General features: G+C 41.7%; 1 protein-coding gene across 1 annotated transcript in view; it reads right to left on the bottom strand.

Moving 5' to 3' along the window:
- LOC102034803 (ovostatin-like) overlaps window positions 1–11642 on the bottom strand; it is a 29291-nt gene extending 17649 nt beyond the window's left edge. Inside the window, exons 1-15 of the mRNA XM_014309637.2 lie at window positions 11531–11642; window positions 9764–9947; window positions 8934–9090; window positions 8137–8189; window positions 7635–7655; window positions 6691–6859; window positions 5967–6051; window positions 5131–5248; window positions 4397–4517; window positions 4059–4168; window positions 3049–3207; window positions 2077–2301; window positions 1807–1864; window positions 681–826; window positions 165–308 (exon numbers count right to left, since the gene is read on the bottom strand). Of these exons, the coding sequence (XP_014165112.2) occupies window positions 165–308; window positions 681–826; window positions 1807–1864; window positions 2077–2301; window positions 3049–3207; window positions 4059–4168; window positions 4397–4517; window positions 5131–5248; window positions 5967–6051; window positions 6691–6859; window positions 7635–7655; window positions 8137–8189; window positions 8934–9090; window positions 9764–9947; window positions 11531–11637 (1857 nt within the window). The 5' untranslated portion in view covers window positions 11638–11642. The remainder of the gene's footprint in view (window positions 1–164; window positions 309–680; window positions 827–1806; window positions 1865–2076; window positions 2302–3048; window positions 3208–4058; window positions 4169–4396; window positions 4518–5130; window positions 5249–5966; window positions 6052–6690; window positions 6860–7634; window positions 7656–8136; window positions 8190–8933; window positions 9091–9763; window positions 9948–11530) is intronic.
- Window positions 11643–12421: the final 779 nt, after the last annotated feature.

The raw sequence follows: 12421 nt of genomic DNA, 5'->3' as shown, positions 1-12421 counted from the left end.
TCTGCTATGAATTTCTGTCTTTAAAGCACACAATTGCCTTCGACCTTCCTTTAATCACAGATGTCTGTTTCCAAGGGAAAAATAAAAATACAGTCAGAGACATCACAGGTGGGAACTGGGTTGTTCCTAGCTCAAAAGAACACAGGGCTGGGGATGCGGCTTACACTCTCAGCAGATAACTCTTGCCCAGACTGAAGAAGGATGCTCTGAATTGCTCGCAGGGCACAGGAGGAGTTGGCAGCAGCTTCCAGGTGGAGTCCAACTTTAGAGCCCGGGAAACCCTTCTTCTCAGAGAACTTGAGCTGGACCTGGAAATTAGCAAATCCAAGATAAACCCACGGAAATTAGGTGAATCGGATTGGCACAGAGATCTAAATGTGCCCTTTCATCAGCACTCGCTGTTCTCTGTAGGACAAAGCTCCTACCGCTAGATGGCCCGTCTGGATCAGCTTTAAAAATTCACATTACCCCCTAGGCACCCTTCTCCATCGTGGGGAGTTTTATCTAAGCCCGAACCATAGGCGCCAGTTCCAGGGACGGCTTCTCATGACCCCAAACATGCCTGCACCTTTTCCATTCCTAAATGCCATGCCTAGTGCAGGGTTCTTGATGAGATCATTTCCTGACCATTTTTCAGCAAACCCCAATATATCCCTTAATAAGAAAGCAAAGGTTTCCACCTTGTTTTTGAAGCATATATCACTGTGTATCCTGGAGCTGTCAGCCACTATCTCTCCATAAGGATGCACTGTGTAGAGCAGCAATCTGGCACTGGGAGCCAGCTTCTCAGTGACAGTCAGTGTGATAGAGAATGTACCTCTGGAAGCTGTGGAAGGAGCATGGATCAGGGAAGGACGAGCCAGCAAAAGAGCATATTTTATTCATAATCTAAAAACATCTTTATAACCCAGGGAACTGGATATTGGAAGACTCATCTCAGTGGCTGAGGGACAGCTCCCATCAGCAAGATAACAGATACAAACTGGAAGATGCTGAGACCAGGGTGCTTTTCAGAGAGAGGTCTGTGCTGAGAAGAAGTTAAACATGGAAATCTGTGCACAACTGCTATGAGAAGATCCCCTTCCCATTGCCTTTGGGTCTCAAAACTAGAACCTCCTATACCAAAGGAAATAGAGCAATATCCTGAGTTAAAGGAGAGTTCTCTTAACACTAAGAAATAAGAAATCCTTCTCTACATGGTTGAAAACTACAAGTATATGGACAGGGAATTAAGCTTAAGACTCAAGATGGTAAATATGAAACAAGTCCTATATAGGGAGAGAGGCTTACTTAAGCCACCTCCTGAAGTGTGCAAATGGACCAGGTTCTGTAAGAAACTGATTTTTAACAATGAAAGAATAAAGGTCAGGATTGCTGTCATTTGTGAGTATTTGGAGACTTCTGAAAGGGCAATGAATTTCAAGAGTTGACTGCTAAACATCCCTTTCAAATGGGACACCTATTATTCCAAACTTTAAAATGTTTTATTATTCTATTTGGTGAAAACTAGGATGTCACATAGAGACCATAAATACTCCTTAGCATTATAAAATACTACAATAAAACATATGAAGGTTGCATTCCATGTGTTTGATCACAACAAAATATGTATCTGCTAACAAGATAAAATTGATTATGATATGGGAGGTTGGCTAGATGCTTCAGCAAAAGAAAATGATTCTGTGAGCAGTAACAGGTCATGGGATTTAGGGACTAGTACTTGATTTAGCCACAGTTCTCTGCTTTCATCACTTGCAAAAGTTACTGTGCTCTGAAGTACGAATAGTAATATGGTCTGGAACTTACCACCAGAAATGCTGACTTGCTTCTGGCCACTGAGAGTAATTTTTCCTTGTGTCATCACCTGGGCATAGAAAAGTCTCATGAAAGGGGATCAAAAACACCTTCTCCCTTCCACCATGAAATCACTGATTTTGAGTATTGTCCTGAGAAGCTGTGAAGGCCATCAGGTTGAATCATGATCCAGAACCACTGTCTGATCACAAGATTTCTGCCTTATAGCGTGTTTGAGAGAAGCTGAAAAAAAGGTGTTTTAGGGGTAGCATTAGGACTTACTACATAGTAGAAGTTTGTGTCTGTGGCGTTGCTGTAGCCTTCTCTGTTCAGGACATAGTGAACATTGATTGTTCTCTGCTGGCCACAGCTGAGCTTCTCTGTCACTGGCTCAATTTTCAGAAAGCTGTTGGTCCGTGAGTAGAAACGCCGGACAAGGAACGAGGCTTTGGGCTCATTATCAATCCCCCAGATAAAGTCTGCACATTCGCCTGGTGCGTGTTTGACCTACAAAACGGAAAAGCATACATGTGGAATCAACAGTGTGGGAAAAAAAATGCAAGGCAGGTGAGAGGCAAAGGCTTCTTTTCTGTAAAATATTCTGTTGGGAAACTGATTTTGTGAGGCTGTTAAAGCCACAAGCAAGAACTGGTGTGAAAAATTTGTGTTTCACCAATGAAGAGTGAGTGGCCTTCTGGACACCTTTAGGCATCCAGATGCCTGTGGCACATTGTGATAAGGGGGTTATTTTAGTTTTTTTCAGGCTTGGGACCAGTTGCATAAACTGCTGGGACTTACACTGAATTAGAATGGCACTGTTCTAAATGACACACTTTTACTCAGCTCTTTCCATCCCACCAGCATAAAGGCATGACAATACAAGAAGACCATGTGATGATAACAGGCATGAGTTTGGGCCAGCAGAAATGCACGGAAGAAGTCAGCAGCAGTGAAAGATGCTGGCATGCACCAAGGCTAGATGGAGAAGGCAGCGCAGTCTCTGAGGAAGGTCCTCTAACACACAGAAGAAAGAGAAGGAAGATGAATGCAGAAAGAGCTTCTCAAAGGGAGGGAAAAGCAGGGAGGGACTGAAGATCACTACAACCCAAAACCACAGATGGGTTGCAGTGTGCCTTTTCTCAGGCAGTGGTGTTTTCTCATCCGAGTTTCACAGAGTTTGCAAGTGTTCCTTCTAAACCCTCTCTCCCATGAAGTATTTATTCATGAATTAGATTGTAGCCTGTGTTTACTTACTGTCAGCTTCAAACTGGGATCGAAGAAGTTGGATGTGTCAAGGGAAAAAGCCGCAATGCCGTTTTCGTCCGTGGTATAGTTGGCCAGATAATCTCCATTGAGCTCCAGCAGGACAGTGCTGTTGGCAACAGGCTCACCCTCCATGTTTGTCACAGTGATCTGAACATAACAAATATCCAAGGGATTCAGAAAAAAACAAAGACAACAACAAGAAAAGAAAATCTCTGTTTACTAGAGGATGGTCACTTAAACACTGAGGACTGTTGCAGGCAGTAGAAATCAAGAGTGAAATGTGTTGAAGAGGCACATGCTGCTCAATATTTTGAGGGAGCGGGAGTTCTGTGACAGGAAAATTCCCATCAGTGGGAAATTCCCATCAGTGCAGAATAAGCTATGTGTCACAAAGGGAGGAGGAATATTTATTGGAGAGCATTGATTAACACACCTAAAACAACGAGATGACTTCATGGCCCCAGGCAAACTGTGGAGTTCAGTAGCACCTTTTAACTCCTACACGTCTGTGCACACCCACAGTCTCCACTGCCCATCAGGATGATGCTGTACAGATCATCATCCTTTTTGTTCCTGGTTTGTCCTGCATGTGTAAGTTGCTAAGAAGTAGAAATGTGCTCCAACATCTATACTGCTGTAACTAAACATCCCTGGGATTGTGTGATGCAACACAGGGTGAATTCTACCTTTAGTTTAGGCATAACTGTGTCTGAAGAATTTCCTTGAAGACTCCTCTTCCCCACTCATATGGCCTTCCACTTACTCACTTTATAGGCATCCTCCGACTATGGCAGAAAAGAGACTCTGACATGCCAGGTGTGATACAATTCTCTTTTTTTCTCTAGGAGTATCAAGAGGACTATACAGACACTGTTATGCAGCATTATCTTGAGAAGCTGACAGCACATTCAGGTGACAGCCCTAAATGGGGCATCACAGAGATCATCATGCTGGACCTCAGGGAGTTTGGGTCTAAATGTATCCTCTCATGTACCTACCTCACCATGGTAAGGAATTCCCCTCTTGTAATAGGAATCCATATTCCTGAACAGCACTTGATCGTTGCCTTGGTTGACTGAAACATAGTCATAGGCCTTCATCTGGATACCTGTGAGAAACAGCCAGTGTAAAGGAGAGGAAACACAAATCAGACACAGGCAGAAAGCTGTTCCTTTTGATAAGCTCTATGGAGTGGTGATGCTCTGGAGGGAGAGCTACACAAAGAAAACCATAATTGCTGCCTGTTTGCCACACAGACGGTCATCCAGGGGACTCCTCTCAGGAAGATCCATGCATTAGCTTGAATCAGTTACTCCCAAAGCCCACTTGGTGTTACCTGTCCCATTTTCAGTGACGATGCTTTCTACGTTGAGGCTGGCATACATCATGGCATAGCTGCGGTACAGCTGCAATTTTTTGATGGAGATGACAGTGTTGAGGCAGCCATCCTTTCCCAGCTGAAATTGCAGCACAAAAGGGGAAAACCCATTTTTCTCAAGGCTTGCAAAATTGCTCCTCATTATGTTTTATTGCATCTCTGAAGAGCTCCCTGCCTACCTTACATTTCCTGCTCCCCAGCTCCCATCCCACGTGACTGTTTCAATATTATTTACTCTAGCACCTGGAAACTTCTCTCCTTATCCCCTCTAGTCTTCTCTATGCTCATGCTCCTTCTTAAACCCATCTTGCATGATGCTTTTGCTCTGTGACCATAACACATTAAGTCTGAGCTAGTGGATAAATTATTCATCCTTTTAACATTAAGTGTCCTCAAAGACTCCCAGCAGAGTTCTGCTGATTAGATTTGGTAAGAACACAGCCCCAGTGTTTCAGAAATTATTACAAATTTACAGTTTCATAAGCTTCCCTCCTTCCTACTGATTCTTTCTGAGGGAAAAATCAGTCTTTTAGTGAGGTTCTTTCAGCATTGCCTATGAGATAGTGAGAAAAACCACACCACTGAGATTGTCTCTATGGTGTTCCCTTGGAAATTAATGAAGCCACTGAATACTCTGCTACATGCTGGGTAGTAAAGCTGACAGGGAAGAAAAGACTTGTTATGTATCATACCAGTCCAGTGACAGCTTCACAGGTTTTTTTCCAGTTTTGTACACACAGTGGACTATAAAAGCGCTGCTGACACACATTAATTTGGGCCTTCCCTTGCACTGGCTGGCCATAAGTGTACCTAGGAGAGGAAGGAACATGAGAATTCAATCATGTGGATTTAACATGAGACCTGCAAAAGTTGCAGAGCAATGCAGACTCTAAATCCCCCCACAGTATCCAGAGCACAGACTGAAGAGCAGTTGGGAATTACAATCAGTCAGCTCTAGCAGAATTCCCTTCTACAATTTTTAGGCTGTTTCTGCCATTTTGTTAAAAAACCCCTGCTTCACCATTGTTTTAGTGCAATCATTCTTTAAGGTCTGAGGCTGGAAGGCAGTGCTAGACTCAGGATACCATTCCCTGCACCTTTTTCTCCTTGGTACCTTCCTTACACAAGGCAGAGCACACTGACCTATTCATCCTTTTAGTTCTTGGCACCCTGCACTTTGGCAGGACCACAGCCAGCAATTTTAATGATAGACTCTCATTTTTTGTAATAATAAAACACAACAGCTAGCAAGTAGGAAGTGCTTCATTTGGACACACACAAACTCTCCTGGTTTTAATTCTGCTATGTAGCAAGAGAAGACTATCATAGACTCATAGGAGAAGAATATCATAGGAGAAGAATATAATGACATTCATTATATTTTATACCATGAAAGTCATAGCTAAAGGAATTGCTCTAAGCCACATTCTGAGCCAGCAGCAGATCTTTGCTTTCCAGCAGAGCACACCATCCAATGCCTATACCCTTTGTTGTACAAAATTGTGTTGTCTTCAGCTCTGATACTTACGAAGCACAAACGTTCACCCTGACTTCTTCGTCGAAGAAGGAAATTGTCTTTGGCCCAGTGGTTGTCACTTCAAATTTTGGCAGCACTGAGAATGTAATGTGAATATGACTGATCAGCAATTGCATGCCATACACAGGTTTGTGTGAGTGTGTGTGACAGTAAAAGAAAAAACAAAACAGTTGGCAAAGACATTTTCACCAACAAGGGAGAGGAATGGATCAAAGAAGAACTTAACTAGGAACTGGCTGTAATACATTACAATAGAAAAAATAACCTTCTGTGGCAAGACGAGTAACTTCTGTAAAATTAAATAAAAATCATACTAATAACTATAACAGTCACAGCAAAACTCATGGTAAATCAATTTAATCTCCTTTCTTAAAGAAAAATGAGTAATGCCAATGTCTCAAACTAGTTAAGCCCTGGAGTACAAAAGTTATTATGCAATCCAGTTGCAGTGAAGGAGAAAGGCAACAGATTAAGTGAAATAACCAAATGAAATAGATTGCTGACACCACCTCTCTTCAACTTATCTTTTATCCCAGGTCCCATAGCTGGGAAAGGCCTGTTTCTCATGCACCACTCCACCCAGCTCTCCCCACATCTTTCTGTTCCAGGCATGATGTGGAGAATTCAAAGGAGTTATACTCTGCATTAGTAGCTTTTATCTGGCTTAGGCAGAGCCTCACTGCTAGCACAGGGTAGTTTCTGAGCCTTTGCTTACCATACTCCTCCACACGGAAGGACTGGTACTCTTTTCCACCTGACTTTGTCTCCACAGTAATTTGGTAGGACCCCAGAATAGGCTCTGGGATTAGTGGAAAGGAGAGCTGGACGATTCCGTGCTTCGATGTCACCTCCAGCCACTGGAAGATCTTGTTTTGCTCTGGATCCTGGAAGAAAGAGATGTAGCAAAACCTTTATCACCATTTCTTGCCTTCTTTCAAGGCCTGTCTTCAGACATATTGGCTAAATGAGTCAATGAGTCAATGAGGCTAAGAGTGCTTTGGGGCTGATGATGTGTGCTCTGACTTTCCATCTCTGCTTGTGGATTTAACACAACTAAGTCTATGTTTAACTGGGAATTAGCTACACTGACAGATGGCCTCAGATCATTCAGAAACAGTTCCTGATTGGGACATGGGTTGTGTATGGGACACAGGCTGCCTATCTAGAACACTCATAGCATAAATCTTTCTGACTCAGCTGCCTTTGTAAAGCAGGAATATTATGCTGGCCTCTCTCAGAAAATGCTTGGAGATGTAGCGATGTGAAATGTGATAGAAGATGATTCATTGTTAGCCCGTCCCCATGAGAACATGACATTTCAGAAAGTCACCATTCTTATGCTTATGTATGAGAAGGAGGCTATTTCACCAGTTATTTGCTGTACTCCTCCCAAGATGGGCCTGGACAGAGCACTCCTGTTTGAACTCTAATGAAGGGCAGAGCAGCAACCCCACACCACCTCTGGCTAACAGCTCCAGTTTTGCTGATTTCTTCTCCTCTGGTGCTGGTAGAGAATATTGCCACTGTTCAACCTCAAATCCATTGGCTTTAAATGGTGTGCTCTGGGTAAATCTCCCTTAACTGTTGAATCTATAGGAAATGATGAAGCACAGTCTTCCCAAAGGAGTTTGTGCTTTAATTTCATGTTGTATCTCTTACCTCAATGATGATTCTGGGATACTGGAGGAGGAAATAAAGGGAGAGAAAAAAATTATTAAAACAATAATCTAACAGTGGAGGTTGATAAACACTAGAATATAAGGAAAACTGTGAACGGCTTTTTCTGGATAGAGAAGACTGGGCCAGGGAAACAATTTACAACTCATGTCTGTAATTAAAATTTTAAGAGGATAACCTGTTTGTGAATTTTTTCTGCAAAAATATCCAGTCTTTTTCTATGTATCTGAGACTACAAAATCTGTGTGCTGTGAGAGATTTCCACAAGTGCTTTCAGAGCCTTGCCCTCTACAAAGGCAGGGAAATGATGGAGTGAGAAGGTAAGGAGTTACAACAAATATACAAAATACAAAAAATACAAAATATAAATAATATCAGGAAGCCTATTCCAGGCCCTTCTTATTTGATATCTAAGTGAGAGAGCCTCGGTGAAAAGGCACCTCAAGAGGGTACCTGAAAAGTTTTGAGTATCACTCACACTTACCGTCTCCTGAACAGGCCTGAACTGGGTGTCCAAAGTGACCACACGAAACATCACTGAAAAAAAAACAGGACAAAAAAGGATTACAGAATCATCAAGGTTGAAAGAAACCTCAAGGACTGTCTAGCCCAACCATCAACCTGGCACCAAGTGTCAGATCTCCGAGTGTCACTTGCAGGGGCCTCTATCATTTGTTCTATTAGCAGTGATAAATAATTTTCAATACACAGCTGACCAGGCTTTTTTTGAAAACTAAAGAGTGCCCAGAGAACATAAAAGGATTATCTTAGCCAGTGAAAAGAGAAAACCAAAATAAATGTCAGCTGAAACATCTTCAATTATTACCCACTCGGACTAAAGTATAATTATGTTAAAGAGATAGCTAACTCCACCACAGCTAGTACTGTCATTTAAGTATTGTGATGGAATTAGCACTTTGAAATAGATCAACAGTTAAGAAGAAAGAGTTGTTGACAGGAACTGAGGTGCTTACTTGATTTTTATATTAACTTTATTAGCTCCAAACTTAACCTATTATTTTCTGTATTTTTAATACTTTTATGTATTAAATACTTTTTATTGACTCTGCTCAAGTAAACCTGACAGAACCCTTAACTATGTACAAACACATGAATTCTACTATTTTGTTGCACTGTTGTGAGTTGGTTCTATTTTTCACTAACTTTGATATTTCAAACTAAAATGAAATTCTTATTCCACAAGACTAAGTTTCTGTCATCCTTGACCCACCCTTTCACTCAATTTCTCACTATTCTAGCTGACTCAATCCCTTCATCCACCTGTTTGTCCTGCCTTGTAGAGGGGTTTGTCCGTCTGGACGAAGACAGCACCATCCACATTCTGAATTGCCACTGATCTTCTCTCAGCTAAGTCAACTGTGGCACCTCTGGCTGAGAAGGAAATGAATGCCAGGGCATCAGAAGTAGCAGGAGGAACCTGGAGAGGAGCAAAACCCCAGAGGAAAAATGGTAAATAAGACATGCTGAGTTTCCCTGATGCCCAGGGTTTTAGAGTAGGATACTGTCAGTTGAGTAATAAACAGGTTATGGAAAGTCATGAGAAGCCCCACCTTTGTCAGTGAGATAATTTCTGGGAGTTTCTGCTGTGGAAGAATCTGTCATCAGATTATAAAATCTGATTATCTGTCAACAGATAATAAAATTTAAAGCTGTGTCCTGTCCTCTGCATTTCCCTGCTTGTATGCAGGTTGCTACAGCCATATACCTTTAACTCTGTTTTTTCCTGATACATTCTGGAAGACCTCACCTTGGGACATTTTTTCTTGTGTGTACAGATTTTGGAGAGTCAGGAAAGGGAATAACTGGGATCTATATGGGACCTATTATCTTGCTTGATACTTCAACAGTTCCATAAAGAGCATGCAACTGTGATAACAATCTAAAGCTTTGCTCTATTCACTCTGGGAATGGAGATGTAAAGTCTTCCTCTGGCTGCCTTCTACAATCCACAGGACATTTTTTTCCTGTCTTGTCAGCCATTCCAACAGTTTATCTTATTTTAAACACTTTGTCTTCTTTCCCTCACTGACAAGGAGAGTTGCAATCAGAATTATTTCCAGCTACAACGCCCTTCTCAAAAGAGAAAATACCTTGAACTCGCCGCACTTGAAGAAGTCATCCTCTGTCACGAGCTCCTCAAAGAGAGTCCTCTGGACAGTGCCATATTCCAGGACAACGCTCAGGAACAAGGGCTCGCTGAGGCTGTGTAGCTGCACACAAGCCGTCTGTGGAGAGTCGCTCCGGACGACCGACGGGACCAGCAGCACATACTGGCTGTAAGACCAACAGAAAGTTCAGTCATGCAGGAAAGTCAGAGCAAACAGCAGAGTAAAATGCCACACAAGCGCCATAGGTGTGAAGGAAGACAAGATCCAAAGCTTGCTCAAACCAATGGAAGGATTTCAATTTCTTTCAATGGATTTTAAATAATATGCTAAGGAAGTACAAATGTCAACTTTTTAATCTCCCACAATTCTTTCTGAGCTGAGGGACTGGCATCATTCTGTGCAGTGTCTTACCCAGCATGATACCGCACCTCTCCATTCCAGGTATTTGCACAGCTCCAATTACTGAAGTGGCTAAAGCACAGCTGCATTTGTCCTCCCATGACCTAGGTGGGCACTTAAACCTCTGCAGCCCCTCATATGGAGGAGCGATATTTAGCTTCTTCTTGGGACCAATGACAAAAATACTAGCTAAGGGTTGCAACAATCTTTAAATTTCTCATTCTCTGGATATCTCTTGGATAGGAACTGACATAAGTCAATCCACTTAATGCACAAGAAGTGATCTTGCCTTTCCATTTTAGCAGAAAATTCCAGGGAACGCTCAATCTAATCTGCATGCTCAGTTCTGTTTTCATGCTCCTGTTTCCATGCTCCTGTTTCCATGCTCCTGTTTCCATGCTTCTCCCTGTCATGTTTTCTTTGTTTCTTTCCTACATTGAAGTTTTTTATTTATACTTTTTCTCTCTATAATTAGGGCAGCCTTCCTTCCCTGAAGTACTCCTCTGAAAAACATTCCTTCATATTTGCTATGTTTGTCTAAAACTCTGTTGCTGTCTGGCAGTTTGCTGCCCAAACTACTCTTTCCAAATAACCTATGACAGAATTCATGAGCTAGTTTTGTAGCACAACATGAATCACACAATCTTTCTTTCTAATCTGATCCTTTCCCTTTTTTTCTCCCACAGCTTTGCCAGTTTATACTGCCTTTATTTTTATTTTCTCTAGCCCATTTCAGGCTGCATGAAATTCAAAGACCAAAATTAAAAGTATTAACATTAACAGTGTATTGGAGGAAGCTAAGCTGTCTTTCTTAGTGTTTTCCTTTAGAATTTTTGAGAAAAGGGTTTAAGCTATAATGTTGGTATATTTTTGAATACTGTGGCTGAAATCTTCTGTTTGTATAAAGCCATGGACACTGACAGTGCTAATATGAATATTATTGTACTGGGTTTGCCATTCAGCATGGTTTCAGTCCCAGCCACTGTCTGGCCTCTGGCCCCTCCCCATACACTGTGCTCTCTCTGTGCTGCTGATGTATATCAATCCTAATTATTAGTATTACTTGCTAGGCTAGTCCTGAGTCTCCTTGCCACTTTTCCCACGCACATCCCACTTCAGCTACTCAAGTTCCAGGTTTCTGTCATTCACACTAGATTTTCACAGCAGTTTCATGATGGAGAGCACCATTCCAAACCATCCTTCAATGTCATCTACTTCAAAGTCAACACGTGTAAGGATCTATGTCTCAAATATCCTGTATATCATATAATAGTGTCCTAGAAGAAATAAGCTGGTGGGAAATACAATAAAATATGTTATCATATAGACACAGAATGTGTGACCACTTACGTTTCAGAAGACACCACGGGAAACCAGTTCAAGGACAGAATACAGAGAAGAATCCTTGACCACATGTCTGTGCATGAAGATAGACTGATCTCAAGCTGACAGCCCATCCCTGGTTTTTAAATTGGCCTGAAATGCTGCTCCTCCTCCACGGCTTCAATTACAGTCTAACAAAAGATATTAACATAAAATTTGCATATGTTCAATTTCCTCACTACTGTCTGTTCTCACACTCCTTGAACTCCCAAATAATGGCTTTGGAAAGCTCTCATATTTCACATACCTCTGTGAGGTATTGCAAGCCAAACCGGTTCCTGCCTATATGATTGTTTCATTGAAGCTCATCTCTTTGACTATCGTGTCATTGGCCAAAGATTCCTTAATGTTTCAACTTGTTAGTATTTGCCACTACTTAACTATTTCCTTATTCTGCAAAGGTGTCCTGTAGACACATCACACAAAAGAAATAATCTTAATACACTACTTTTTCATATTTGCATGGCAGCCAGGATGGGTAAAAATACACCAATACAGCTACAGCTGCATTCAGAATGGCACTAAAGCAAACTCCTAATGATAATCTGGATTTCTTACTGTAGACACTAACATTTGCAAAGAATGATGCTGGCTAATGGTCTACCATTTTTGCCAGTGGTCAGGACAAGTATATTTCTAGGGAAAGGATAGCATTACTACATTTGTTCACTCATGGCTAATGGTCTACCATTTTTGCCAGTGCTCAGGACAAGTATATTACTAGGGAAAGGAATCTGATAGCATTACTACATTTGTTCACTCACCTGTCTGTCAGTCTACTTTTTTCCCCGAATCCCTGCTCCCCCCATTAAATGACTTGTTAGTCTCTTGGTGAATTTCAGTAACTCTGAGAAGATG

The sequence above is a fragment of the Geospiza fortis genome, unplaced genomic scaffold, assembly GCF_000277835.1.
Source record: "Geospiza fortis unplaced genomic scaffold, GeoFor_1.0 scaffold286, whole genome shotgun sequence".
NCBI classification, from domain to species: domain Eukaryota; kingdom Metazoa; phylum Chordata; class Aves; order Passeriformes; family Thraupidae; genus Geospiza; species Geospiza fortis.
Note: the sequence above shows the minus strand (reverse complement) of the source record. Positions and strands in the feature narration are given on the sequence as shown.